This window comes from Poecile atricapillus, chromosome Z, assembly GCF_030490865.1.
Source record: "Poecile atricapillus isolate bPoeAtr1 chromosome Z, bPoeAtr1.hap1, whole genome shotgun sequence".
NCBI classification, from domain to species: Eukaryota; Metazoa; Chordata; class Aves; order Passeriformes; family Paridae; genus Poecile; species Poecile atricapillus.
In genome coordinates this window covers 128058716-128084707 of record NC_081289.1, presented here as the reverse complement: position 1 = coordinate 128084707, position 25992 = coordinate 128058716, and the positions used below count along the sequence as shown (strand labels likewise).

The window sequence follows — 25992 nt, the reverse complement described above, 5'->3', positions numbered from 1 at the left end:
GGCAGCAGTGCCCTGGCAGCCAGGAGGGCCAAGTGTGTCCTGGGAGCATCAGGGACAGCATCACCAGCTGGGCAAGGGAGGGGATTGTCCTGCTCTGCTCTGCTCTGCTCTGCTCTGCTCTGCTCTGCTCTGCTCTGCTCTGCTCTGGGGCAGCCTCACCTCAAGTGCCAGGGGCAGTTCTGGGTGCCACAATATGACATTCAACTATTAGAGAACAACCAGAGGAGGGCTGTGAGGATGCTGAAGGGTCTGGAGAAGCCCGATGAGGAACAGCTGAAGTCACTTGGTCTGCTCAGCCAGGAGGAGACTGAGGGGAGACCTCACTCTGGTCTACAGCATCCCTGGGACAGGCAACAAAGGGGCAGGCACTGATCTCTTCACTCTCATGACCAGTGGAAGGACCCAAGGGAATGGCCTGGAGTTGTGTCCAGGGAGATTGAGGCTGGATATTAGGAAAACATTCTTTATCCAGAGCATGGTTGGGCACTGGTACAGGCTCCCCAGGGCAGTGGCCACAGCACTGAGCCTGACAGAGTTCAGTAAGTGTTCAGACAATGCTCTCAGCACATGGTGTGACTCCTGGGGTATTGTGAGCAGGGCCACAGCCGGACTTGGATGAACCTGATGGGTCCTTCCAACTCAGCATATTCTATTTTTCTGTGACTTGGCTCTTTGTTGCCTAAGCACTGGGAGGACTTCATCTTATCTTTTTAGTGGCAGAAACTAATGTTTCCTACCTAAACTGAAGTGTTAAGTAAAGTAACTGATTTGAGAAGAGTTTAGATTAAATATACATATACTAAACTACAGCCATTTTTAAGACTCCATACTGCAAGGCTAACAGTTGCATCACAACAAGAGCTAGATGGGGGTCAGTCATTATCATTTATTCTAGCATTGATCCTTATGCTAAACAACTATAAAAAAGAGAGGTGCAGCTTGTAACTGAAGTGTTTTGGATAGGTACTTTGTTTTGCAGACTGTGCTGACCATCATTATAAAGACATTCTCGTATCTCTCCATCAGGGGAAGCAAAGCTCATTACTTGAAAAATTACTTTAGCTCTTCAGAATTATATCAGTTCGTACTCCTAACTAAAAAAAAAAAAAAAAAAAAAAAAAAAAAAATCTTTACTTGAAGATTTACTGTGCCAGCCACTGTATAAACAAGCATGCTGGGTCTAGGAAAGAACTCCACTAACTCCATCTGCCATCTGGTAGAATTGGTACATAAGTTCACAGCTTTTCCAGGGTCCAAGCTTAATGCTTGTTGTCTTGCGGAACTGGAGAATCAAGGCAAAAAGTATTTCAAATTGTTTTAAGTTCAACATTACGGCTTAAGCCAAGTAAAATTTTTGTATTCACAGCTGTAATCTAGCTTGATCTAGATTTACAAATTTGGGTGAGTTTTTTCCCCAGAGAACAGGTGTGTGTTCTCCACAGCTTGTAGTCTGAACTCTGGGTGAACTTTGAAGCGACATTTAAGTCTGGAGATTTGCTATACTTTAGCCATGTTTCAAAAGTCATTTCAAAAACCATTACTCATTAGCTACCTGCATCACTGTGTGCTGCATTTTTCACTCCCCTGTGCACCACCATGTAGATGGCAGCATGTCCTTTGGCTGTACCCAGTTCTTAAAAGTGCATTCAGAGTTACTGCTAAATATCTCTGGAAATGAAGTAGCAAACACAGTGCAGATGCATGAAGAGCTTTACAAATAAAGAAAGGTTTCCAGACATTTATTTCTGGAACTGTACACCAGGTATTAAAGTACAACAAATACAAAATAATGCTCAAAAAAATCAGTGTTTATGTACAAATATTAAAACCAATGCAACAACAGCGACTTCCTCTTGAACATCTGATGCTAAAACATGTTCCGATTGTCACTTGATTTGTTGTTATGCACAGGGTAGTTACTTTGAACTGAGAATAACTGGAATCTCTATTTTATTAGGAAGACTATAACCATTCCTACTTTATTGTACAATTGATAGCATCTTCCTCCTTCTTTCAATGAAAAATATGAATAATAAAAATAGTAACCTTGTCATTATCTTACAAATTACTGTATTTTATTTCCCTGTCTGTAGACAATGTGCTTGTAATGCTGGGCAAATAGCGTCCCTGTTGGTCAGTTTATCCATTAGTTTACATTCAAAGTTGAAATACTCATTAGAGACTTTGGTTAAATTAAGTAGTATCACTGTGTCTTACTTGAACTGAAGTTTTCCTATATTTTTGACTCTCAGTTTCAATTGCACAATTCACAGACCTAATTGTACACAATTTCATATTCTTCAAACAGTACTGTACATCCTTCAAGTAAACTCAGCAGTTTGACCATTACAAGAGGAAGACTAAACACTTAAGAACCTAGCATGGGAAGATAATGTGTGACCAACTGTGGTATTGCTATAATCACAGCACCAGTTACACCTCTACATGAATCTGCTACCCTCTTCAGATTCCCTGTACATAAAAAGGATACATTTACCAACACTGCAATTGCCCATTATGGATTTTTTGGTTTGTTTTTATGAAGAAAACACATGGCAAAGGACAAAGATCTCATCACAGTTTGTTACAAGAATTGTGCTTGACACAATTGGTGTCATTTTTACACAATATTTGTGTAACAGCCAAGGCATTGTAATTTCTTCATATGGTTGCAATTCAGTTATCTCCATGCTGACTTCAAAAACACAATTCTTTTAATAAACAGTAACAAGTTCTCCATCTGAATGTTTAAACTGAGAGCAAAAAATGTAAGTCCAGCTTTAAAAGTAAAGTTCAATAAATAGCTATTTTACATGGATAAAGTCATAGTGGTACAAATTTATGAATGTCACATCAAGCATGCACAAAAATGTTACTATACACAGAAGTAGTCAGAAAATATTGAAAGAGATATCTAAAAAGATATGAAGAATTTACATATTTACGAAATCTTGCAAATTATTGCCTCATTTTAACAAGGAATTAAAAGTAAACGATACCAGCTAGCTAGCCAACAGGCTAAATAAGATCAGCATTTATATTAGACTACCCGGAAATCATTTTTCTCTCATATCATTTTCTGAATTTTGGTCAAAGTCTTTATTAAATAACTAAAGTGTCCATTCAACTTGCTGACAACCCAAACCTTAGACAAGTCTCTGCCTACATTAAGAGCCCAGCAATGCATAGATAAACTGAGTATATTACTGCATCAACTAATGAAAATGGGCATGTTCATTTAAGTGCAACTGGTATAAGCATTCAGTCATCTTTGTATGATTTTTATACAGACCAGCCACTCACTGTAAACCCATAGAAAAACTTGAATGTATAACAATGGAAGATTATGGCCAGAATTCTACAAAATTCCTTAAAATGGGTTGATTCATAAACAAAAGAAACAAGGTACAAAGTTCAGCACAAAACACAGCAGTAAGAAGCTGAGAACTTGGCTAAGAATGTCAAGAGTACAACACAGGGCCAAGGCTACCCGTTATTTACTGTGTACTTACTAAAGTTAAATATTTCAGATGTTTAAGTTAAGAACTGATTACAAAATCATATCTACTTTTGTCCACTGTGCTAAACTAATTTGTTTTTAATATGATAAATGTGCTATTGCATAAACACTTCAAAGCAATCTTCATTACAATGCTGTAAAGAAAACTCCATATGCTGCATCTGAAACTCGGGATGTCAATGCAGTTCACAGTATGCATAATAAATACCCTCTTCCCTTTCCAATATTAAAGTCACTAGTTTCTAATTACTCAGCACAACCTTGAAGCAACTATTAAAAATATCAACAATGCAAACTTAATCGCTTGAATAATGGAAACAAATTAGTGGCAATTAAATTTGTATTACAAACAGTGCAAAGAAAAAGTATGGAGGGACAGGGGTAATCCTACTGAAGTGAGGTTCAAGCTTTCATTAGAACACCCTGCAAGTTGCATGCTATGATGTGTCACAAGCCAATACTATGCTTGGTTCCTGCAGCAATTGAAACAAATGTTTGCAACACAAACATCCTGGATGGCTAAATTGCACTCAAGGTTCCAAAGAAAAAAATGTAATAAAGTTAAATACTTGCTTTTATGGGATGCATTTTTACTCATCCCATAAATTTTGACCACGGAAGTGAAGTGCCATTTTGAAGCCAATGACTTGCCAAAACAAATAAATGCAATCCACGCTAAATAAAACTTTCAAACATGTACTTCAAGGTTCTACTATTACTATATAAACTAGATAGTCCCTCAAAACTGTAACACTTAGAACTGCAGCGCTCCAAACAACTTAAGATGTCTTCCAAATGTAGACTGTTTAGTGGTAAATCCTAAGCTGTGCAGACTGTAGTACTATACATCAGCTGCCTTAGGAAAGTTAAGGTACACGATTGCATTACTCTTCAAAGTTGTGGACAAATCCTATCCAAACACAATATAGCCTAAAACTCATCTGTTTAAGCCGCTAAGTTTGAAGTACACAGACGTCTATGGCAGCATGATTACTTCTGTGTAAGGTAGCCATGACCTTTAATTTTGCAACAGCATTCAAGCGTAGATCTTCACTTTACTCATCGTAAGTCCCTTGTGCTAGCTTCCACCAACATGAATTTGCTGTATTGTAAACTGAAGTGCTCTAGTTTAGTATCACATGAGAGAAGGTTCCATTTAAAAAACATCCTTGTATGTTTGTGCAGTTTAAAATAAAGAAACCCATCCCTGCCTTTATAAGGGGGGGGAGGGGGGTGGGGCGGGAATGCTACATTGAGCAGGGATCAGGATTGGTACCTGTAAACATTGTTATTCCACTGCATCCATTACGGTAAAAGTAACTTAGACTAAAAAAGCCACTCCAATCCGTTCAGAACTTCTGTGCTGGTTTTGAAATGGTGGCCTCTGTCTACAGGTTTTAGGAAAAAAAAATGAAGCAGAGCTTAAAGCTGCACCACAGAGTTCTCTTAGTCCCAAACTCTGCCACACATCCTATGACATTTCCACATTTATGGACTGAAAAAAGAAATTACTCTTGATAAATCAAGATATAGTTCTATACATACAAAGACATCACTGATGTCATAAAGTTCAAACTTCCAGTGAAAGACTAAGCAAACCTGATAGCTCCCATCAAGTTTACTACTACTGCATAAAGTACCCACTGTTTCTTTAGTTTTCCACAGTCATTCTGAATGAAGGGCAGCATGTTGGTGGAGAGTGTGGGTATTGATAAAACCATTTGTCTCATTTGCAGATAGACTGCTGAAGTCAGCCACTGAAACAGCCATTTTGGCACTGGTAATATGATGTGTGTGGTTCTCAAAGTCCACACCAAGGTTATTTACAGAGACATCATTCATGAAAGATTCTGGGACAGCAATCCCCATTTTCAATCTCTTCGCAGGTCTTTCTGCCTCCTCACTGCACATGTTCATTTGGTTTAGCTCTGAATGATAAAAGCCAGTCTCAAATAAATTAAAACAATCACTTTCACCATTGCTAGGCAAGTTAAGCAATTCTTCTGTTCCAACAGGCACATGATTAACTGGTGCTCGGGGTAAGCTGTCCATAGGAGGAAAAGCGTCATCCAGGCAGTTCACATCTGAATTGTGGCAGACTGTAGCTACACTGTTTGTCAGTGCTGGAAAACAGATGAACACAAATGCAAATGAAATAGTTGTTTGTGTAGTTCCAACCAAGATTTTTTTTTTCTTGATTTACCTGTCAACTCATTGGCAGTGATAGAGTTCAGAATGCTTAGTTGTTGATCAGGAATGGTTTCTGTTCGACTGTTAGATGTTAAGGCTGAAGAATGCACTGCTCCTCCAAGGGATTCTGCTTCATCTACTAAGCGATCCATGTAGTCCCTAAAATAATATTGCATCCATAATATATTATGTAACTGGAAAAAAAGTCCTATAAATGATGATGGATTTAATTTCAGTTGCCATAGCCACTGAAGCTTTACAGTGCAATGATAGAAGTGAGGTGGGGGGGGAAGTCTTCTACATTTATGATTTGCAACAGAAAACACATTCCAATAACATTTTACTTACGTAACTCCTGGATGATGGTTATATTTCTTCTTTCCAAATCTTGTTTGCTGAGCAAAGTAATCATAACGTTCCGACTTTTTCCACATGTAGTAGAAAGCCACGCACTCAGCAACTGTTCTGGTTCTTACCTAAAGGGCAACAAGAAGAATTGACAAGATTAATGCAAAGGCTATGGTTTTGTCATCTTCCCAATTCCTACTCCTGCAATATTGTCAGTTTTTACTGTTCTGGAAAAAATCTTTGCAGACTTCAAACAGACCTACAGTTTCAAGTATTACATTTGTTCTACTCAATGTGTTATTAGATTTCTTTTTAAAACTTAGTTGAAACTCTATCTACCTCTGAAGTACTTATATAAATATATATATAAACATTTTTAAAACTGTAAGATGTATCCTCTCTTACAATGGAAAAAGCTGAGCAAGTGAATGATCTAAGCGGAGTGAAGCACAAAAGACTCTGGGTATGTATTCCTTTGGGGAAAGTTCAGAACTGTGGAGGCTTTGGCAACAGAGTTGTCAAACCACAACAGTAAATGCTTAAACAAAATAAAACTGTAGTCTTATTAAGAAGGTACAAAGGACTGCAAAGACTTATTTTGATCTATGTTAACTGTTTGACTTTCCCCAAAATGGAGGTGCTATGTGAAGTCAGATTCTTGGAGAAAAAGTCATTACTTCCATTTTCATCTACTTATTGATGCAGAAACATTTCACATCATCATATCACCCACAGTTCCAGTTTTACAACTCTATCCAATATACAACTATCCAATACAGTCTGGCAGTAAAATATATTTAAGCATTTTCAAACATACAGAAACATCAGTGGCAAATCCAAAATGCCTTGGGTGCAGTAGTGAGCCTTGCTAGTTTAGACACAGACAGGAAGGGGAGGAAATTAACAGGTGTCCATATGCTAATACACAAAGGCCCAGTTAACAAAGCTTTGCACTGCAGCAGTAAGGAAACACATCTTGTTAAGCTCCTCCACACATTAAATCTTGTCTAGCTGATACTTGCTGTATGCAAGTCATATCACCTTATGCTGGATCCCAGAACTTTCCCTAAACTTTTCTTCCCTTTTGCGTGGGAAAAAAAACCCAGTAGATTTCTTAAGACTAATTCTGGTCCATAGTGACAGACGCATCAACACACATGTTTTGTTCCATGTTGGAAAACATTTTTAATCTCTGATGCATTACTGTTTATTTGTAGAGTCCATTTAAAATCTGAACTATCGAATTATTTAGGATGGGTTAAACCAGGTATTGGGCACGACCAGCAGACCACTGTTGAACAGCAACCACAACCCTATAAAGTTCACCTGAAATACAGTAAAAACACCAGACTCCCAAAGAAAAAAACCCTTTAATGTAGTATCAAAAGCATAAAGGAGGTATACAGGAAATTTGGAAACACTGATATTGTCAACTATTGCTTTTTGATAAAAACAGCAAAAAGCCTGATTCTTCAGGCACAGAGGAGTCAATCAGAAGCAATCCAAACCAAGACTAGAACTCCTTTTTGGCTCAGAAAAGAGAGTATTATGGATGACTCTACCTTACGAAAACACAGAATGCAGCTAGATTCTGTAAACTACCATCTTCCTGGTGACAGAATAAATTAGGCAAAAATGCATTCTCCCCTCCTATAGCCATGGCACAGAAATACCGTTCACTTCTAGGAAAGGCACAAATTTAAACTGAATTGTAATGCACATGCATAAAGAGAAGTAATGCCAACTGAAGTTGATTTCAGAGATAATATATTAACTCATCTCACAATGCCTAGTATTTCCAATGATGTTTGGAAATACTAGTGCAAAGGAAGGAAAAAATAGTGCAAAAATGCCAGATTTATTTTAATATGGTTCTTATTTCTCTCTTCTGTAGGGCTTCTGACAAAAGACTGCCTTCATATAATACCATATAATTTACCAACTCTTCCATTTAACTGTAAAATACTAACCTTGTTTTTCTGTATGAGATGAAAGTCTTTTCCATACATCAGAAGTGCATTTTCAAAGCTTCTGCATTCTTCTTCTGTCCATGCTGTCATCTCTTCTAGACGATTATAAAAGTAGCATGAGAAACTTGATTTCCCTCGCTAACATTTTACAAAGAATAAAATTTTGTTCCTAATGCATGAATATCCAAATGCATTCTAAAAAAACCAAAGTAATTCAGTTATTCAGATCCTTAGATTTTACTTCCCCTACTGAGAAACTATCCTACCTGAAATTTAACATTCTTCTTTATAAAGAACGATCTAGCAGAGTTTGATTTCAGAAATTTTTCATCCTTGAAGGCAAAGGATATTTCAAAGGTTTTTTGGTCTTAGCAAGTCTGTCATCAAAAAATAGTGTTTGATAACATCACTGAGGTGGTTAAATGTGATAATTTTTCCCAGTATTTCTTGTTACACAGGACACAAGGAACAGTGGCTGTATGAAAAAAAAAAGCCAAGGAAAGCCCTGTTTTGACGGATGGCCCTGTTCTGACTGTGAGCATCACAGACAAGAAGGCCTGACAGAGCTCAGCTCTGCTATGCAAACCACAGGAACAGTGTGAACAGTGAACCCATTCTCTCTCAGGCACTCAGCAGTCTAGGCCATGTCTTACCCAGGAGCCAACTACCAGCCTGGATGCTGGCCTCAGTGCATGGCACTGTAAATAACAGCTGAGAAACAGGGTGGGATGAACTGTCATCAGGAGGGCAATTCCAACCTGACACAGACAGCCAATGGATCCAGCACGAGGCAGACTGCCCAGAACATACAACACTTTGCCTGATTTCATAAACCCCCTGGTGAGGTAGTGCACTCCTGGAAAGGGCATAATGCACCATGGAGGAGTGCCTCAGCACTAAGCCTAGGTCAGGAGGCCATGCAGGACAAACTGACTGGTACTACACTTAACAGGATCCAGGCTTTTGAAAAATAAGGGCTATCAAGGAATCCAGAAAAACAACAACCACCTGGTCCTAAAGAGCCACAGACCTCTTCCAACCCCTTCAGATCTCTTAAGGAGAAACTGTAAATTTCTTTTCTCCTTTTTTTTTAACTGATTAAACCTGAGTTTTCTAAAACTGGATTTTGGTTTGACAAACAGCAACAAAAATTGTTCAAGACTCTTATGAATTTCCAATCTTAATTGTAGCTTTGGGTATCTATATATAAGGAGGGATTTTTCAGATATCTTACATTCACAGTGGTGATACAAAAAGTTTCCACTCAAAAGCCAGTGGGGGAAAATGCATTCACACATTTCAAAGTATCTCTGGAAGCACACACTGAAAACAAGACCTTTATGCTCCCAGATGAAAGCGATTATCACTCCACCTCACAGCTGTGATTTTTTTCTTTCTCAACCCCATTAATTTTGCATTCCTTACTGCAAAGTTCTCAACCTTTGAAGAGGAGAAAATACCCTCATGTAAAGTCTCACTGTAAGAAACTTGCCTGGGAGTGGTGTATTTTTTATTTCCATACTGAGAACAGTAGTGAGCTTCAGTGGGGTAGAGCACATCATAGTATAATGGCTACTCTAAGAGACAGACACTGACAACATTACAAAATCACAAAATCATTAAGATTGGAAAAGACCTCCAAGATCATGAGGCCCAACCTTTGAGCAAACACCACCATGTCAACTAGACACAGTACTAAATGCCTTATATCCAGTTGTTTCTTAAACACCCCCGGGATAGTGATTCTACCACCTTCTTGGAAAATCTATTCCAATGTTTAGCAATGCTTTCCATGAAGTTCTTTGCAATATCTAATATAAACTTCCCCTGGTGCAGCTTAAGGACATCTCCTCTCATCCTGTCATTGGTTATGTGGGAGAAGCCAACCCCCACCTGGCCACACTCTCCTTTCAGGCAGTTGTGGAGAGTGATAAGGTCACCCCTGAGCCTCCTTTTCTCCAGGCTAAACACCCCCAGCTCCCTCAGCTGCTCCTCACAGCACTTGTGCTCCAGACCCTGCCCCAGCTCCCCTGCCCTTCTCTGGACTCACTCCAGCCCCTCAGTGTCTTTCCTGCACTCAGGGCCCAGAACTGGACACAGCACTCGAGGTGTGGCCTCACCAGTGCCCAGGACAGGGGGACAATCCCTGCCCTGCTCCTGCTGGCCACACTATTGCTGAGCCAGGCCAGGATGCCATTGGCCTTCTTGGCCACCTGGGCACAGCCTGGCTCATGTTCAGCTGCTGCCACCAGCACCCCCAGCTCCTTTCCAGCCACTCTGCCCCAGCCTGTGGAGCTGCCTGGGGTTGTTGTGACCCAAGGACAGGACCCAGCACTGGGCCTTGTTGAACCTCACACCATTGGCCTCAGCCCATGATCCAGCCTGTCCTGATCCCTCTGCAGAGCCTTCCTGACCTCCAGCAGATCAACACTGCCACCCAAGCTGGTTTTGCCTGCAAATGGACTGAGAGTGCCCTTGATCCAGATTATTGATAAAGATACTAAACAGAACTTCCCCCAATACTGATCCCTGGGGAACACACCAGGTGGGTCTAATTCCATTTACCATCATTCTCTGGGCTCAGCCATCCAGATGGATTTACCCCAGTGAAGAGTGCACCTGTCCAAGCCATGGGCTATCAGCTTCTGCAGGAGAATGCTGTAGAAAATGGTGTCAAAGGCTCTACTGAAGTCTAGGCAGGCAACATCCACAGCCTCTCCCTCACCTGTTAGGTCTTACTCCTCCATCTATCCCTTACCATTTTAATGAAGGCGTAACAGTTCCATCTGACCTTGGGGAACAGGGTATGGGTAAGGAATACCAGTCCTTAGGATGGAATTCTGGCCTCTAAGGCACAAATGGACAGAAGTATTCTTCAATCCTGAAACAGGAACCTAAATTCCAGAGAAGTACTGGATATAGGATACAGCCCTGCAGCTGATACTTTAAGGTCTACACAATCTCTTGAGGTTTTTATAGCATTCTTCTTATAGTCTTTATTTCCTCCTTCAGCTTGACCTTAGTGTCCTGATTTTGGCTGAGATAATTTTCTTTCGTGTAGCTGGTACAGTGCTGTGTTTTGGATCCCATATGAGAATAATATTGCAAAAAACTAAAACTGATGTTTTAGTTGGTGCCAAACTATGTAAGTAAGGACATTTCAGTGTTCTGTGCTCTGCAATAATCAGGTGCCCAAGAGCCTGGGGGAGCATGGCCAGGAGAGCTGACCTGACCTGGCCAAAGGGATATTCCACACACAGACCAACATGGCCAGGCTATGAACTGGGGAAGCTGGCTGGGAGCGGCCAGGTGCTGCTGGGGAACAGGCTGGGCATCGGTCAGCAGGTGCTGAGCAACCGCGTCACTGTGCATCACTCGCCTCTTGGGGGTTTTATCACTCTGTCTTACCCTTTCACTAAAATTATTACTGTCAGCATTATAATTAGTTTCCTTATTATATTCTTTTTTTTTTGTTTCAATTATTAAACTGTTATTAGTTCAACCTGAAGTTTTACTTTTTTCCTCTAATTTTTATCTCCACCAGGAAAGGAAGTGGTGGGGCAGAAGGAGTTTGTGTGGTACTTAAGCTGCCAGTCAACATTCAACCTGATATTCACTTAGATACTTGTCTCTCACAGCAGTTAATTGCATACAGTCAACTTCCCTTTGGATCCAGTTCTGAGTAGAGGACTATCTGCCAGAATATTAACTTACAGCAGAGCTCATAACCCATTCTGCTTCACACAAAACTTACACAAAAATAAAGGACAAAAACCCACCTTTGTTAAATTACAGACTCTGGTTTTCATTTAAGGGATTAATAAAAAATAAGGACAAACAAAATGGAAGCCCATTTTCCAGTGCGGACTCAAGCAAAGCTCTCCATGCCCTAAGGAACTATACAATAGAGCCGGGATAGGGCTGGCATAACACAAATGTTAGCACAGAATGGGGACTTATTTACGTACCCACCTATATTCTCCTGATTTTGGTACAAATGTTATCAGACTAATCAATCATGATCTCCAAGAGACACTACATATAGTGGGTGAGAACTGCTTTATAGCAGCAGAATCACGTCTCTCACCACCCCTCTCCTCAATCTGTTTCACCATTACAACAGCTGTGGAGGAAAGAAGGGAAGGCCAAAAACAAATTGTCAGCCTTTCTACAAACCGAAAACTTCTGTAGCAGAACTTCCAACTGGACAACAGTCAGATTATACCTAATTTGTGCTAAAGTTATCATGACAGGGATGTGCTTGATAATCTGATTCTACTCAAGAATTTTCCACAGAACTTTTTTTTTTAACCACACTTTTCTGAAAAAAACATGTATTCTCTTACCCTGAGATGCCTTTCCATTTGAGCAGTATCTCTCAATTGCTTCTTTAACATTATGGCTACTTTTAAGAAGTTCATACAGCGCCTATAAAATTAAAAAAGTCTTTAGAAGGGTCAAAGTTTCATAATATCTAATCTAGACCTCCAAACCTAGTCTTCCAGTGAACATATCTAGTGAGGATTTATCTTTAAATATGATGAAAATTTAAAAACAAGAGTCAAAACCAAAACCACCTAAAAGCTGAGGCTTTTTAACTAAAAAAAAAATGTAAAACACTATATGCAATTATTAAAAAGGCTTAACTTGTCAACGGTATGACAACCAGAAACATCACAGATCACAAGGCTGCCAACATTTAAATACTCAAGATTTTTGAGAATGTGCTTAAAAATTTTAAGTAAGATCTTGACCCCATAATATTCAACTAAGGAATGAAGACATTGAGTAGTGGTGCCTTAATAATACAAAGCAGAGAAGGAGACCACATGTTAATTACAAAGTGCTGTGTCACAAATGGAACAGTATATAAAACTTACTTGCTCATTGTCCCGTGTATGTAGTCCTTCAGGAATTCTGCCAATCATTTTTTCATTTCCTGTTCTTAAGGAGGTTTCAAAAAGGTATTCTTTAACTTTACTTTCTGAGATCACATCAGGTTTCCAAAGTAAATGGTCTTCATTTTCATAAGCTGATAAAACAGAAATCCATTCATGCCAGGTGTAACATTTTTAAGGCTGTAACATTAAAAGCTATTTCACAAATACAAAGAATAGGAACACAGAAGTAATAAAATCGAGCATGATCATACTACTTTTAAACTGCAGATCACTTTGGCTATTTTCTGATTTTCAAGTAAACTTTGCCAAAAATTACCTAACAGAGTGGCAATCTGTATGGCAATGTGGTGATTAGATTTTCCATTCAGTAGAAACTGAATGCTCTTAAGAATTTGGTATGTTGAATGCTTTAAGTGATTAGGATGTAAAGTCTTCCACAGTACATTGAAATGACATCTGCAACTCCCAGACAACTTATCTCAAAGACAATATATTGGAAATGCACAGGAGATGACAGGAGCTTTGTCAGTCTGTGCATCTTTCAATACTAGATTAAACTATAAATCCTTTATTCTGATCAATAGATGTGATTACCATTGCACATCATGTTTCAGGTACTCTCCTGGCAATATAGAACTTGAGTTATTTAATTCAAACACAGAACCATAATGGCTGTTACAGCAGAAAAGATGGATGTGCTTAAAGCTTTCCTAAAACTGCAGGAAACAACATTAGGCTAAGGTGAGGAATAAAATAACACCTCTGAAAGTTCTTTTATGGGTTAACAACATAGAAAGCTTTCAGACAGATATGATACAAGTGCAAAGTTTATAGGAGTGCCGAACTGCTTTCCAGCTCACATCTGGTAGCTGGACTACGTAGTACAAATGTAAGGCCCTATTTGCCATCACTAGCTCTTCAGGGCATACAGGAAAGGCTTTCATAGAATCCTTCTCCCCTACAACTAAGCCCAGCCTTCCAGAGTGCTGGGGACACTCTTCTTCAGCTTTATTAACCAAGAATAACCTCAAAAGACGCTCCTTGAGCTCTCTGAGCTGGGAGCTACTTTGCTCTTGGCCATGCTAGCAGACAAGACTTTCACTATTTTTCTCTACTACCACTTCGTTACAGAGAAAATTGTTAGATTAACCCCTCCTTGGTCATCTTCTGGTTATAAGGACTTCCTTAGTTCTTGGCTGAGGAGAAGTCAAGATGTGGAAATTGTAAAAGAGCTACCCATGTAAATCCAGTCCTTACTCCTCCATTTCTTGCAACCCATTAGCATCATGCTTGAATCTTAAAAAATTGGAGGCTTTCCTAGATCTTAAGCAACACAAGATATTCACTTCCTAACGCTTCCAGCTCCATTCCTACCAAATGTTCTTCCTCTCTATTGCAAAGGATTATTCCTCAAAAGAGCAGGTGGCACAGTCGAAAAGACCCAATACAATTCACTCAAATAATATCCCCGTTAAGTGCTAAAGAACACAGGCACCTTACAGAATATAAAAAATTTGCAGAAAAAACCCCACAGAACGCCCTTCATTTACTATTGTATCACCCAACCAATTTATTAATTTCATAGCTGTTCCACCCATGAGCAAATCTTTTTGCATTATTTGCCTTTTCAATTCCATACCTATATGTATTAGGTTTCTAAAGAAACAAAATAAAACTCTATTACATAAGGCTCTTTTTTCCACTCTAGCACAACAGCAATTTTTAACATAAATTTGTACTGGAGTAACATTGTATTTAATACACTGCATTTTTAAGAGACAACATAACAGGACCTATTATATAGGATAATAGGATAAATACCAAGGAAATTTAAAATAGTTTATTGCTTTGTTTTCCATAGCAATTTTACATCTCACATGGTTTTACCAGCCAAAAAAAAATGAGCAAGAAAAAAGACTGTTCTGAACATCTTCAGTGTAAACTAAGTTCCATGCTCATAAACCAGCTATGATTCTCCAAAAAAAGTACTCATTCTTGGCCTACAGTTACTTGACACCTACTATTAGCAGACACATCAGAATTAACCCTCAAATTTTGTCTTAATGTCCTCTCCAAGTTGGAGAGTCACACTTCTGAGATCTAAGTATACAGTTGTGCTGCTTCAATTTTCTAGTACAATTTTTAAAAGGTCTCTGAGACTTTTGCTAGGTAATTGAATTGACCTTACAAATTTAAATAACATTTTTCCACTAAGTGCTATGTATAAACATAAAATAGGAAGTAAAACAATCAGAAAAACATACCCTTTTCATCATCACTACATCTGCCAAGGTAAGCTGGAATTTCAGCCTGGTACTGTGAACCAACCATTATTTCCTGAAAATGTAATAAAGTGAAAAAGTTATTGACAGTATTTTATGTATGGAAGTATTAAAAAGCATCATTAACCTGGCATGTGACATAGAATTTCTGAATGAAGGTACAATCTTAGATACATACTAAAACTCTTACTGGATTTTTCTTAACAGAAAAGTTCTAACTTTTAAAAAATATAATTATTACCTTTCTCAAATCTTCAGATGAATTACCATTGTCTGTCTCTACATCTTCACCATCAGATTCCTTATCTCCGTCACATATGGTGTTTGCTTCAGAAACAAAGAAGTTTGCTTTTAGCTATGGAGAATTTTCTATTCAAGCATAGAACTACAAGATAACATTTACTTTTGAAAGGAGCACCTGCTTTTATTCAGGGAGACACTTATTTTGTGTCTATTGATCCAGATTTCTATCAAAACCAAACTAGAATTACGTCAGAACACACTGGTATTTGTATACTGCAGAACTGAAACATTTATCATCATTGCAAATGACACAATCTACCATGTTTCCAACAGTCAAAAGGAAATGAGATAATTTTTTGTTGATTTTCTCAATAAAAGCTTATGCCTAGAGACAAAACAGGAAACTTCCAGGGCTATGACACAGCCTGAGGTTAATCACAAAGAGACTAAAGCTAAAGGCATGCCTTTATTACCTACTAAAACCTTTCATCAGAAGTTTTAATGGGCATTCAAAACATTTGTTCAAACCAGACTGCCTTTGCACAGAATGAAGATACAGGAGAGACACAAAATGGAATAAGTAAGACAAAAAAAGACTGCTTATTCCTCTTAAATATTTTTTTCCCTTCCCTTAGGAAGAAATACATCAGAGCCCTCCAAACAATTCAAATACATTACTTTATAGAATAACTCACATTTGATAATCTGGGACGCTGTGGTACTGGGTTCTGAAGCAGTCCTATTTTTATTGTTGTATAATCCCCAGCAGAAGGGAATCTACAGCTGTGACATGATTACAGCTATTTTGTATTCTCCAGCTTCAGAGAAAACATAAACTGGGCTGAAATTTTAGCTTCATCACAACTAAAACATCAAGAACATCAGAGACAATATCTAAGACTGCATGGACTGAGGGTCTTCTTCCGTAGGCACTATTGAAATCACCAGCCTCTCTTTTTGGTTTTACAAGTAGCAAGCAAGGGGCTAACCTGAACGAATGGAACAATATGCTTGGACAATCACAGGCAATTATTTTGCCCAATTAATGTAAATGTAGTGAAACAATCTGTATTACGTATTAGATAATGCATCTCTTAAAACTTAATGTTATCTTAGAATCTGGGAAATGGACAGAGAGAGACCAGAAAAAAATGGAACTGCCAACAGCACAGAGAATTGATATCTCCTTCCCTGAAATGGTGGATACTTGATTTTAAAATGTCCAGCTGAATGTTCCAACAAAAAAACATTTTGAAAGAAAACCATGACAGCTGAGAACAAAGATGACTGTTCTTTAATCCTCAGATGAGGGGCAAAAGACGTTTTTCTATGAAACTTCCACACTTAAAATGTCATATTCATTAACAGTTCACAAGTGCCAGCATGTTTTGGCATTTGTTTAACTGAGAAAGGAGCATTACAATTTTTTTATCTCTCTTTCAATACAAATGTCCTGCATTTATCAGACAGCAGTAAGCAAAGGGCTATGATTGCTGGTGACTGAGGCAGCACAATCCTTTTATCCCTCCCTCCTCTAAAAAAATGAAATCTTCCATATATTTTCCATATATATATATATATATCTTCCATAATATATTCAGCATATATTTGCTGAATTAAAACTGTAATAGGAGTCCTCCACACTGCACTAACTTTAGGACACCAGTGAACAAATGAGATGCAACAGGCAATGAGGAATATCTCATCCAGGCTGGATAACTGAACCACTGGTTCTTTCCCATCACAGCTTGATGGACAGTGAAATTTTGGTGGTCATGGGTTTACAGGCCCCACCCCATATAAAACTACTTTGGCTCACCCCTTAAAGCCATATGGAAAAGTGCTGAATGTGTGAAGGGAAATAATCACAAAGACACTGCATCCCAGTTCACAGGCTGTATGGAGGAGTCACTGGCTTAAAAGCAGCACCAAAATTTTAGTACAGAAACACTAATTTAAAAGAATGGGTTACATGTTCATATAATTCACTAACACCGAAAGTCATGAAGGGTGTTCCTCAACACTATATAACTATTGATTATGAAGTTACTGCATTCATAGAGAAATTAATTTTAATTGCACTTTGAGCAGAGAACCAAATGTAAGTCTTTTAGGTACACAGTAATGCCAACCAAAGTCAATGTTCATGTACAACATTTTACAAAGCACTGTTTCTCAACTCCTGGTACAGTGAATAGTATTCCTCAATTCTGATATTTTAAGGTATGAAGCTATATACAATGATACGACTTTTTATAAAGTACTATTATAAAATTAGGTTTCCTACATCTTAGTGGCCGAGGAAAGAAGTCAGTAGCTTCATGAGAAGTAACCGATGGTGTCAAGTCATCAGCAGAAGACTGTGTTTCTTCATCATCACCTGACAACAGGTCTTTAGCGATTTCCTCCTGTATCATTAAAATAAAAAAAATAAAACCACAGAGTGACTATAAAATATAGACTGGTAAGCATTTAGATTCAGCCAACTGTAAGCCTCATTAATTAAAATGAGTTACCTTACCAGAAGAAAATTTTGCAAATCATATTCCCTTAAATAAAAAGCTAGTTTGCTCCTACTAACTCTAAGAATAAAACCATTCATTTCAGAGTCAAACATAGCAGCTCCCCCCTGTCTTCTATTAAAACAAATGCACAAGAATTAACTTTTGCAAGCATCAATCTCAGATGTTCCTCCAGCTGCTTCCAGTAAGAAACACCAATGGAAACTACCTCACATACTTAGCATTCTGTCATTCTTTGCATCACAGATAAACTGAAGCTTTAAAAGCTACTGCATCCTAAACTCTGTGGAAAAGGCCAACCAACTAAAGAAAAAAAAAAACCCAGCCAGGTTTTTTGTAGACTTTTGCTGAGAGAATAGTTCCAGATAACAAAACACCCAAAAAACACACATTTTTGTAGGTTAAAGAAACAATATTAAGAAAGAAAAGGCATACTTCCTCCACAAGCAGACATGTTTGAACCCCTCTGACAGAGATCTGGAAGGGGAAGAACTGTAATAGACAACAAGCCGACTACATTTTTGTAGCCTCAACACAATCGTGAATCCTAATGAGAATCAGATGTGCAGAGCCATCATTATATCCTTCTTTCTGTGGAGTTTACCATTACATCATACTCATAGGAAAAAAAAAGACATATACTTACTACTTGCATACTTTCTAAGCTCAACTACAAGCTGCCCATGCTTTGTGGCCAAAAATCAGAATAAAATCTCAGAATTTAAACTTAACTTGCACACCACAAAAGCAGAAATTTCCGGGTTTTGTATCAGCAATTCAACATATATAGTCACTACACATAAAACAATCTCTCTCTCCCTAAAGCTGAGACCTTTCTAAAAGATACACATTTGAAAAAACATTCAGAAGTGCATTTTCATGTTATTTCCTTTTTTTTGCACTTGAAGTGTGGTGGAAGTCAGAGTCATTTCTGGACACTGCATTTATTATTGAAAAATCCCACTTCCTAACTAAAAAAAATCCAAAACAACTAACAAACCCCCTACTTAAAAGTTCTCCGCATGTGTTTCAGAAGAATTGTTGACATATTTAGTTTTCTTTTGTACTAATATAGTGACACACTAAAGCTGCTATGCAGCATCATTAGAACTAAATGCCCAATATCCTTGAAAAGGTAGGATCCCAGAGTGACGATGTATATTGAAATTAACAAAGATATATATTTTGTAGCACCAAGAGATTATGACACGTAATTTAAAGCCACCTGGATTTCTGCTTTTAAACAACAATGCAGGTGAAAATGTTCTTACTTACTTTATCTAGAGTCATATCTGGAAGCTCATCTGCAAGTTCACTTGGCGAGCTATTCGCACTGGAACCTGGCATAACTGGAATTGTGGGTTCATAGCCATAGAATGCTAGTAAATCTTCCAACGGCATGTTTCCTTCCTAATACAAGAAGATTTACAACACTTCAACTTATTGCCAATTACTTGTAAACAGTTCAGGCCCAAGAGAGTAAGACATATTTTGAAGAATAGAAATAAAAAACAAACATTCAGCTGAAAGCAAGAATAATTAAAGGTTTAAAATATTAATTTTAAATGATTTTATGGTAGCAATTCATAAATATGTCTCTTGGCATGTAGTGAGTTCTGTCAAGCTGAAGGGGAAAATATTTTACTGGGTGAAAATGAAAAGTAAGTATTAAAAATTTGCTCCTTATCTGATTGATAATGTAGAACTTGATTTGTCAGTAATTCTTCAAGAGAAATAGAGAAAACTTTGAAGCCTTTGTTCCTACATAGTTACAGCTGCACATGTGAAAACTCCCAGAAAAGTAAACCAATACACACCTTCTAAGCCCTTCTTTTCATCTCCTGCAGAATGTGTATTAACCACTGAGAATGTAATAAGAGAAAGACAGCCGTGAAAAGGCAAAAATCAAGAGAAAGGTTTGATTTTTAGCTTGGCTTTTCTGATAATTTTTGATGAAACTTCTAATAACTATCATCATACTTGCATCCTAATACAATTAATAGAACAATTAACAGTGCAGATTCTTTTTCATTACCTGATTCAAGACATCAGGGAATGAAAAATATTTTCAAATATTTACATCTTTAAAAGTTATACCACTAAAAATTTATTGGTGAACTCATACACTGATTAAATTCCATTTTTTTTTCTTTTGCCAGGCAAGGTCTTAGTCAGGCAAAGACTTTTCACAACGGGTAAATGGAAACTCATATTCAAGTCTTTCCAGGATAAGGACCTAGATTAATAAAGTGTTTAGGATGAGTGTTTCTTGGCTCTTCTTTCTTCTACTATAGAAGCAGTAAGAGAATTTTGTGGAGTAAAAACTCCATTTTGACCATCAGACCTGGCAAACTGCTTCACTACTATAACAGCAAGCTCATCATCAGCAAAAAAGTAAAGGCAGTAAGGCCAAAAAAAAAAAAAAAATCAGGAGTATAAACACTGTCAACTCCATATGTAGAAAATTTGTTTTCACGTGGACTACTGAAACACAGCCTTGTATTTGATGCTAAAAAACACACTTTTTTGGAAGTCTGTTGACCAAAACCTGCAGTTATGCTGAGTAGTGTAAGTGGGTCATGAAAGAGTAAGGCAAATAGTATCAATTTCTGGGTGTTCAGCATTCAGCAGGCATTTAGAATGCATGATATACTGCCATGGATGAACAAAAGGTGTAAATAAGAAAAACTTATTAAGACGTGTAAAATGGAATAGAAAAAGCCAAAGAGCACACTGATAATTTTGTATATCCACTGAATACTAAACCGATAAAACTAAGGCACAGAAGTATCATTTATAAGGCAAATTAATGTGACCCATCATGGCTAAACCAGCATTGTTTGTCTGCATATTGGAAAAGTAAATCCTGACCAAGATAATGAAACACTGCTAGATGTCATTTTAATAGTATGCAAAATGTAGTTTCAACATACAAGTGATGTTAGATGACAGACAGGCCTCTAAAACCCATGTCCTATGTGATCTCTCTATCAAAGCAAATGTGCTACGAAATAAAAAAAAAAAAAAAAAAAATATGAGCACCAACACCTTTGAGAAGCTTAGTTCAGCCTTTTCTGTGATGATGCACTGCTGCATCCTAACCTTTCCTACAACCTGCAAATGCATTTTTGCAGAAAACTGATGGCACTATACAAAACTGAAGGACAGGCTGAATGTTTTTCTCACTAGTAAAGTTACAATATGTATGGACGTTCACAAGGGAGAAAGTTGCTCTTACCTTTTCTAAATCTTCAATTTCAGAGCTGAAATTTTTGCTTTCTTCCATCATTTCCTCTTCTTCAAGAGTTCGCTCATCATCATAATCGTGTACCAGCATTTCAGCAGATGGGTCAAAGTCATGATCCTCAGATGACAAAGAGCCAACTATCAAAAAAAAACTTAATTTAAGAAATTTTTTCCCCTATACCAACATACAAAATTAGCAAAACAAATTGCATGAACTCTCTTACAATGACAGTCGGAATTCTCAATGGGGTAACAAATTCGTAACTACTTGACAAATTCAGCTGCTTTAGATGACCTTTCCTGTTCATATTTTTAAGTAACAGGACATCTTTCTCTTTTGCTACAAAACAGAGTATCAGGGAGAAGTACCTAAACAAGCAAAACTAAATTTCAGGAAGTACTATCCCAAATCAATATTATACTGAATAAAAGTTTGTTCAAAACACCCTTGAAATCATCATTAAGATACAAAGCACATACATCAAAAGATATTAGAAGCTGCAAGACTGTGATCTATAGACTCTGATTTTATTGATGTGATTTTTAACAAGCATAGTTTTCCAGTGGCAAACAGGTAACTTACGAGTTCATATCCTACTAGTACCAAAATAAAGTGAGACTCGCTTCCAATTGCTTTAGCCTCACAAATGGATCTTCTAATAAAATTAATTGGTAGCACTTCATCTAGAAGAATAAACACAGCAGAATTTCAAGAAATACTATGAAAAATAAAAATAATGAAATGCATCTAATGGATCACACTAATTAACAACCCAGTGTGATAGCTCTGTGGTCCACTTTAAAACGTGTGGACCTTTAATGTGTGGACTTTTTAATTACTGAAGATGATACTCAGAAGTCATCAAAAAAGTACTGTTATTTTAAACGCACTTTGTCATTTGAAACATTAAGAGTCAATCAATTTTCAAGATGAAAATATTCTGCATCAGTAGTCAGCGTTCTACAATGAAGAATCACCAATCATAGGGTTGCTTTGCTCTTTAATGTTCACTTCTTTATGATTTCCAGGTTGGAGAAGAAAGATTAGTCTATTTCTCCTTCACTTCTGGTTTCTCTTTCACTACTAGTGCTCTGTTGCAATCCTTAGTTTTCAGACAAGGTTTATCAAAGAATTAGTTCTATCAAGGAACTTCTTCTAAAGTTTTTGAAGAAATAACTACAAATCTTCAACCCTCTTCAAAAAATAATACAGTATTCCTCTTTGCACTGCTTTCAGCCTTGAGACAGCTGTTAATAACAACACTTCTGAATCTTAAAGAATGCAATTTTTTATCATTGATGCTAAGCATTCAATCTGTACATGAAAGTAATTGAACTTTGTTCAGCTTGCCTAAGACAAAGCTGTCAAAGTTTGTAATATCATACTGTAGAGAAACATTCAGCCCAAAAATGCTTTTTATTCACATGCTATTCATATTATGGTCTCACAGAACTTTCAGCAGAGCTGACAATGCTACTACAGGTCCAGTAATGACATTATGTGTTTAATCCTTCTGCTGTTGGCCATCACATCCTGCTCAAGTTTTAAGAAACTATCAATTGCCTTAATCTAACAAGTACTCATAAGGGTATGCTCAAGATTATTGCTTCTCATTGATTTTCTAACTCGTCTTCCATTTACTCAATGGGAAGTTCTGTTCCATAGACTTCACATTAAAAAGTCCCACATCTCCTGTAGTTCTGAATGTTCAATACCCCATTTAAAATATTCAAAACTATATTGAAAAATACAAGCTCAACAAATTTCGTAAGAGTTAAAGATGATGACAAACACTGCAGAAAGCATCTGCATAGAAGTAAATATGTTCCCCAAATATTTGAGAATAGACCTGCTGGTGTTAATAATGCTTGGTTGTATATTGTATTCCAAAGAACCTTAACAGCATTTAGTTACACCCTTAAAAATCACTTGTTATGATTTTAAACATTTTCTGCTATTACCAAGGAGTCAAAAATTTAGACAAGACTGTAGTTAGCAGCAACAAGAGAAGCTGCCTCTTTCCAGCCTATCTAGCTTTACTGAGATGCTGACTTAAAAGTGCTACACAACTTTGATTTCATTTTTGGTTCCAAGCAGTCAATTTCTAACTGCAAATGGACTTAAGTGAAGGAATCCGTAGCGCACATCTACTCTTAAAAACCTGGCAGGCGGTTAACAGCGTGCACACGAAGCCTTAGGAAAACTACGAGGGGATATATTTGGGAAGGAGCGGCAAGGAGAGAACGGCGTGCGGGCGACAGGCTGGGTGCCGATGCAGGAGGTGGGCGAGGACGAACCTGGGCTCGAACTCCCAAAGGAAGCCTGCAGGGAAAAAAGAGACCGAGATGAGAGCGGACTCCCTGCGGCCCGGCAGCAGGCAGGGCCCTTCATTTCACGCAGCCGTCGGAGCTGCCCCGTTTCCCCGCCACCCCGTTTTTCCCCGCTCCGCTCCAGCCTCAGCGTCCCGCCCTGTTGGCCGCTCCATCCCGCTCACCCTCGCCCATCCCTCCTTCCATCGCTCCCGCCTGCCGCTCTCCGTCCCTCCTCCTCCCCTGGCACAAGGCCCCCACCCGGGGCCGCGCCAGGCCCGGCCGGCGCTCCCGCTCCCTCCGGCCCGTACGGGCGGGAGGGTCGTATCACGAACCGGACCGGCCGCCGCCTCGGCCGCGCACCCAACCCGAGGCTCGCTCCTCCTCCCTCCCTCCGGGCGGTTCTCCGTGGCCCGCGCCGCAGCGGCGACACCGCCGGCCCGTCCCGCTGCCCCTCCGCCGCCCGTGGGCCGCGCACCGGCACCGCGCCCGCCCCGCGGCCTGGTCGCGCAGGCTCCGCCGCCCCGGCCCCACCGCCCCCGTCGGTCCCGCCGAGCCGCCGAGGGGGCGCCTGCTGGGGGTGCCGGGGCGGCGCGGGGGCGCTGCGGACGCGGGGCCCCGCGGGGCACCGAGCGAGCCCCGCGCCCGGCCCGCTCTGCCCGCTCACCTCCGCCATATTGGGACGATGGGGCCGAGCGGCGGCGCCGCGCCGAGTGCCCGGATGGCGCCGTGAGCCAATGGCGGCCGCGGGCCCGCCGGACCGTCCGTGCGGGCGCGGGAGGACCGGGACGGGCCGGGCCGGGCCGGGCCGGGCGGGGCGGCGGAGGCGGGGCAGCGAGCGCCGGGACCCGCCGGGACCCTCCTCTGGCGACGCCGCCCCGGCCGGCGACGGCGCTCGACCCGCCCCGGTCTGGCCCCGCCCGGAGAGGGCGCCTGCCCGCCGGAACGGGCGGCTGGTGGGACAACCGGCGGAGCGTGCGGGGCCCGCCGGAGCGGCTGACTCGGACACCCCGGGCGGGGAGCGCCGAGCGGGAGCGGACCTGGCCGTGTCACCTCGGTACCGGGTGCTGGTGTTCAGGAGAGCTGGCGTCACGCAGACCCGCACGCCGAAGTGTCAGGAATGTGAAACAAAACTCCAAAGCCTTGAGCCTTTCTGGTGTTCTGCTCTGGCAAACAGAAAAAGTAAAATTTTCTGTTATAGATGAAATTAGAATTTTGACAACTAGGTCTCTTGAGCTAAAAACAGTTTAATTAAAAGTTAATACAATTTAGTAAATTGAATAGTAATTTGGTATAAGAGAATGCAGTTTAGTAAAAGGATACAATTTTGTAAAAAATACAATTTATATATACAATTTACCAGTAATTAAGTATGATTAAAGCATAAGCAAAACTGACCGGGGTACGGGAGGGCTTGTTACCCACCTCACGTACCAAACTGACCCGGGTATGGATGGGGTTTCTTACCCTGCCTCACATACAAAACAAAGCACTTCAAGCTAAACTTATATATTGTACGCTTATACATATTCATTAATGTTTCCCATAAGTTTCCTCCTATTTCCGATTTTTCTGATTTTATGTCACTTTTCTTCACGGCGCATGCTTCACTTGTTGTTAGAGGGTCTTCAGTCTTCTTTTGGTGGTCTTTTGGACAAAGGCTTCTCCTCTTCTTTGTCCTTTGGATAACCTTACAGGTTGGCACGTGCATACTAAGCGTTGTGTTATGTAAGTCTACTAATTTAGTCTTATATTTACTGATTTTTAGGCCCTATGTCTAAAGTCGTTTTAATTTTGTCCATCTCAAGGCTGATTTCATCTTAGGACATCACTTATCTTCCAAACTGCATCCTGTACCTCAATTTTAACATGTAATATCTGTAAAGGGGTGCATCTGCCTTGTAGTACTGATTCTTTTGATTGCTTCTAATAATAACTTTCCAAATAGTTAAAATTTAGTTAGCACAAATCAATTCCATTTATTACATTTTCTTTGCAGTATTTTTTATCTAAAACATGTCATGTCTACTACATGCAAGTTTTATCTACTCCTTTTTACAGAATCACAGAATTGTTAGGATTGGAAGGTCCAAAAGCCCTGCCACAGGGTCAGTGTTCATTGTCCCAAGAGAGGAAGATTCCATGACTTCCCTGGGCACTGCTACCCTCAATGTAAAGTTCTTCCTTGTGTTTAGGTAGAACTTTTTTTTGTTTTAATGTATGGTCATTATATCTTGTCCTGTTGCTGGGCACCACTGAAGAGAGTAGCACCATCCTGTTGGCAACTGTCTTTGAGATATTTGTACACATCTTTGGCATCTCCTCTCAGTTTTCTGTAGGCTAAACAGGTCCTGTAGTCTCTCCTCATTAGAGAGGTGCTCCAGACCCCTCATCATCTTTGTTGCCCTTCACTGGACTGTCTCTGGTACTCACTGTCTTTCTATGTACTGAGAAGCACAG

General features: G+C 39.5%; 1 protein-coding gene across 2 annotated transcripts; it reads right to left on the bottom strand.

Moving 5' to 3' along the window:
* Window positions 1-1724: 1724 nt before the first annotated feature.
* On the bottom strand, window positions 1725-24712 carry MIER3 (MIER family member 3). Of its 2 annotated transcripts, none has more exons than XM_058826600.1 (13): window positions 24200-24712; window positions 23521-23545; window positions 21215-21360; window positions 19252-19386; window positions 17742-17862; window positions 15453-15538; window positions 15194-15266; window positions 12909-13060; window positions 12375-12456; window positions 8029-8120; window positions 6059-6186; window positions 5724-5869; window positions 1725-5643 (listed from the first exon to the last, which is right to left on the bottom strand). In XM_058826600.1, exons 1-13 carry the CDS (start codon window positions 24206-24208, stop codon window positions 5186-5188), a joined length of 1653 nt encoding a protein of 550 aa, XP_058682583.1. In that variant the 5' UTR covers window positions 24209-24712; the 3' UTR covers window positions 1725-5185. The 2 variants fall into 2 exon arrangements, with proteins under 2 accessions (XP_058682583.1, XP_058682582.1); XM_058826599.1 differs by having other exon boundaries at window positions 8029-8123; window positions 24200-24707.
* Window positions 24713-25992: the final 1280 nt, after the last annotated feature.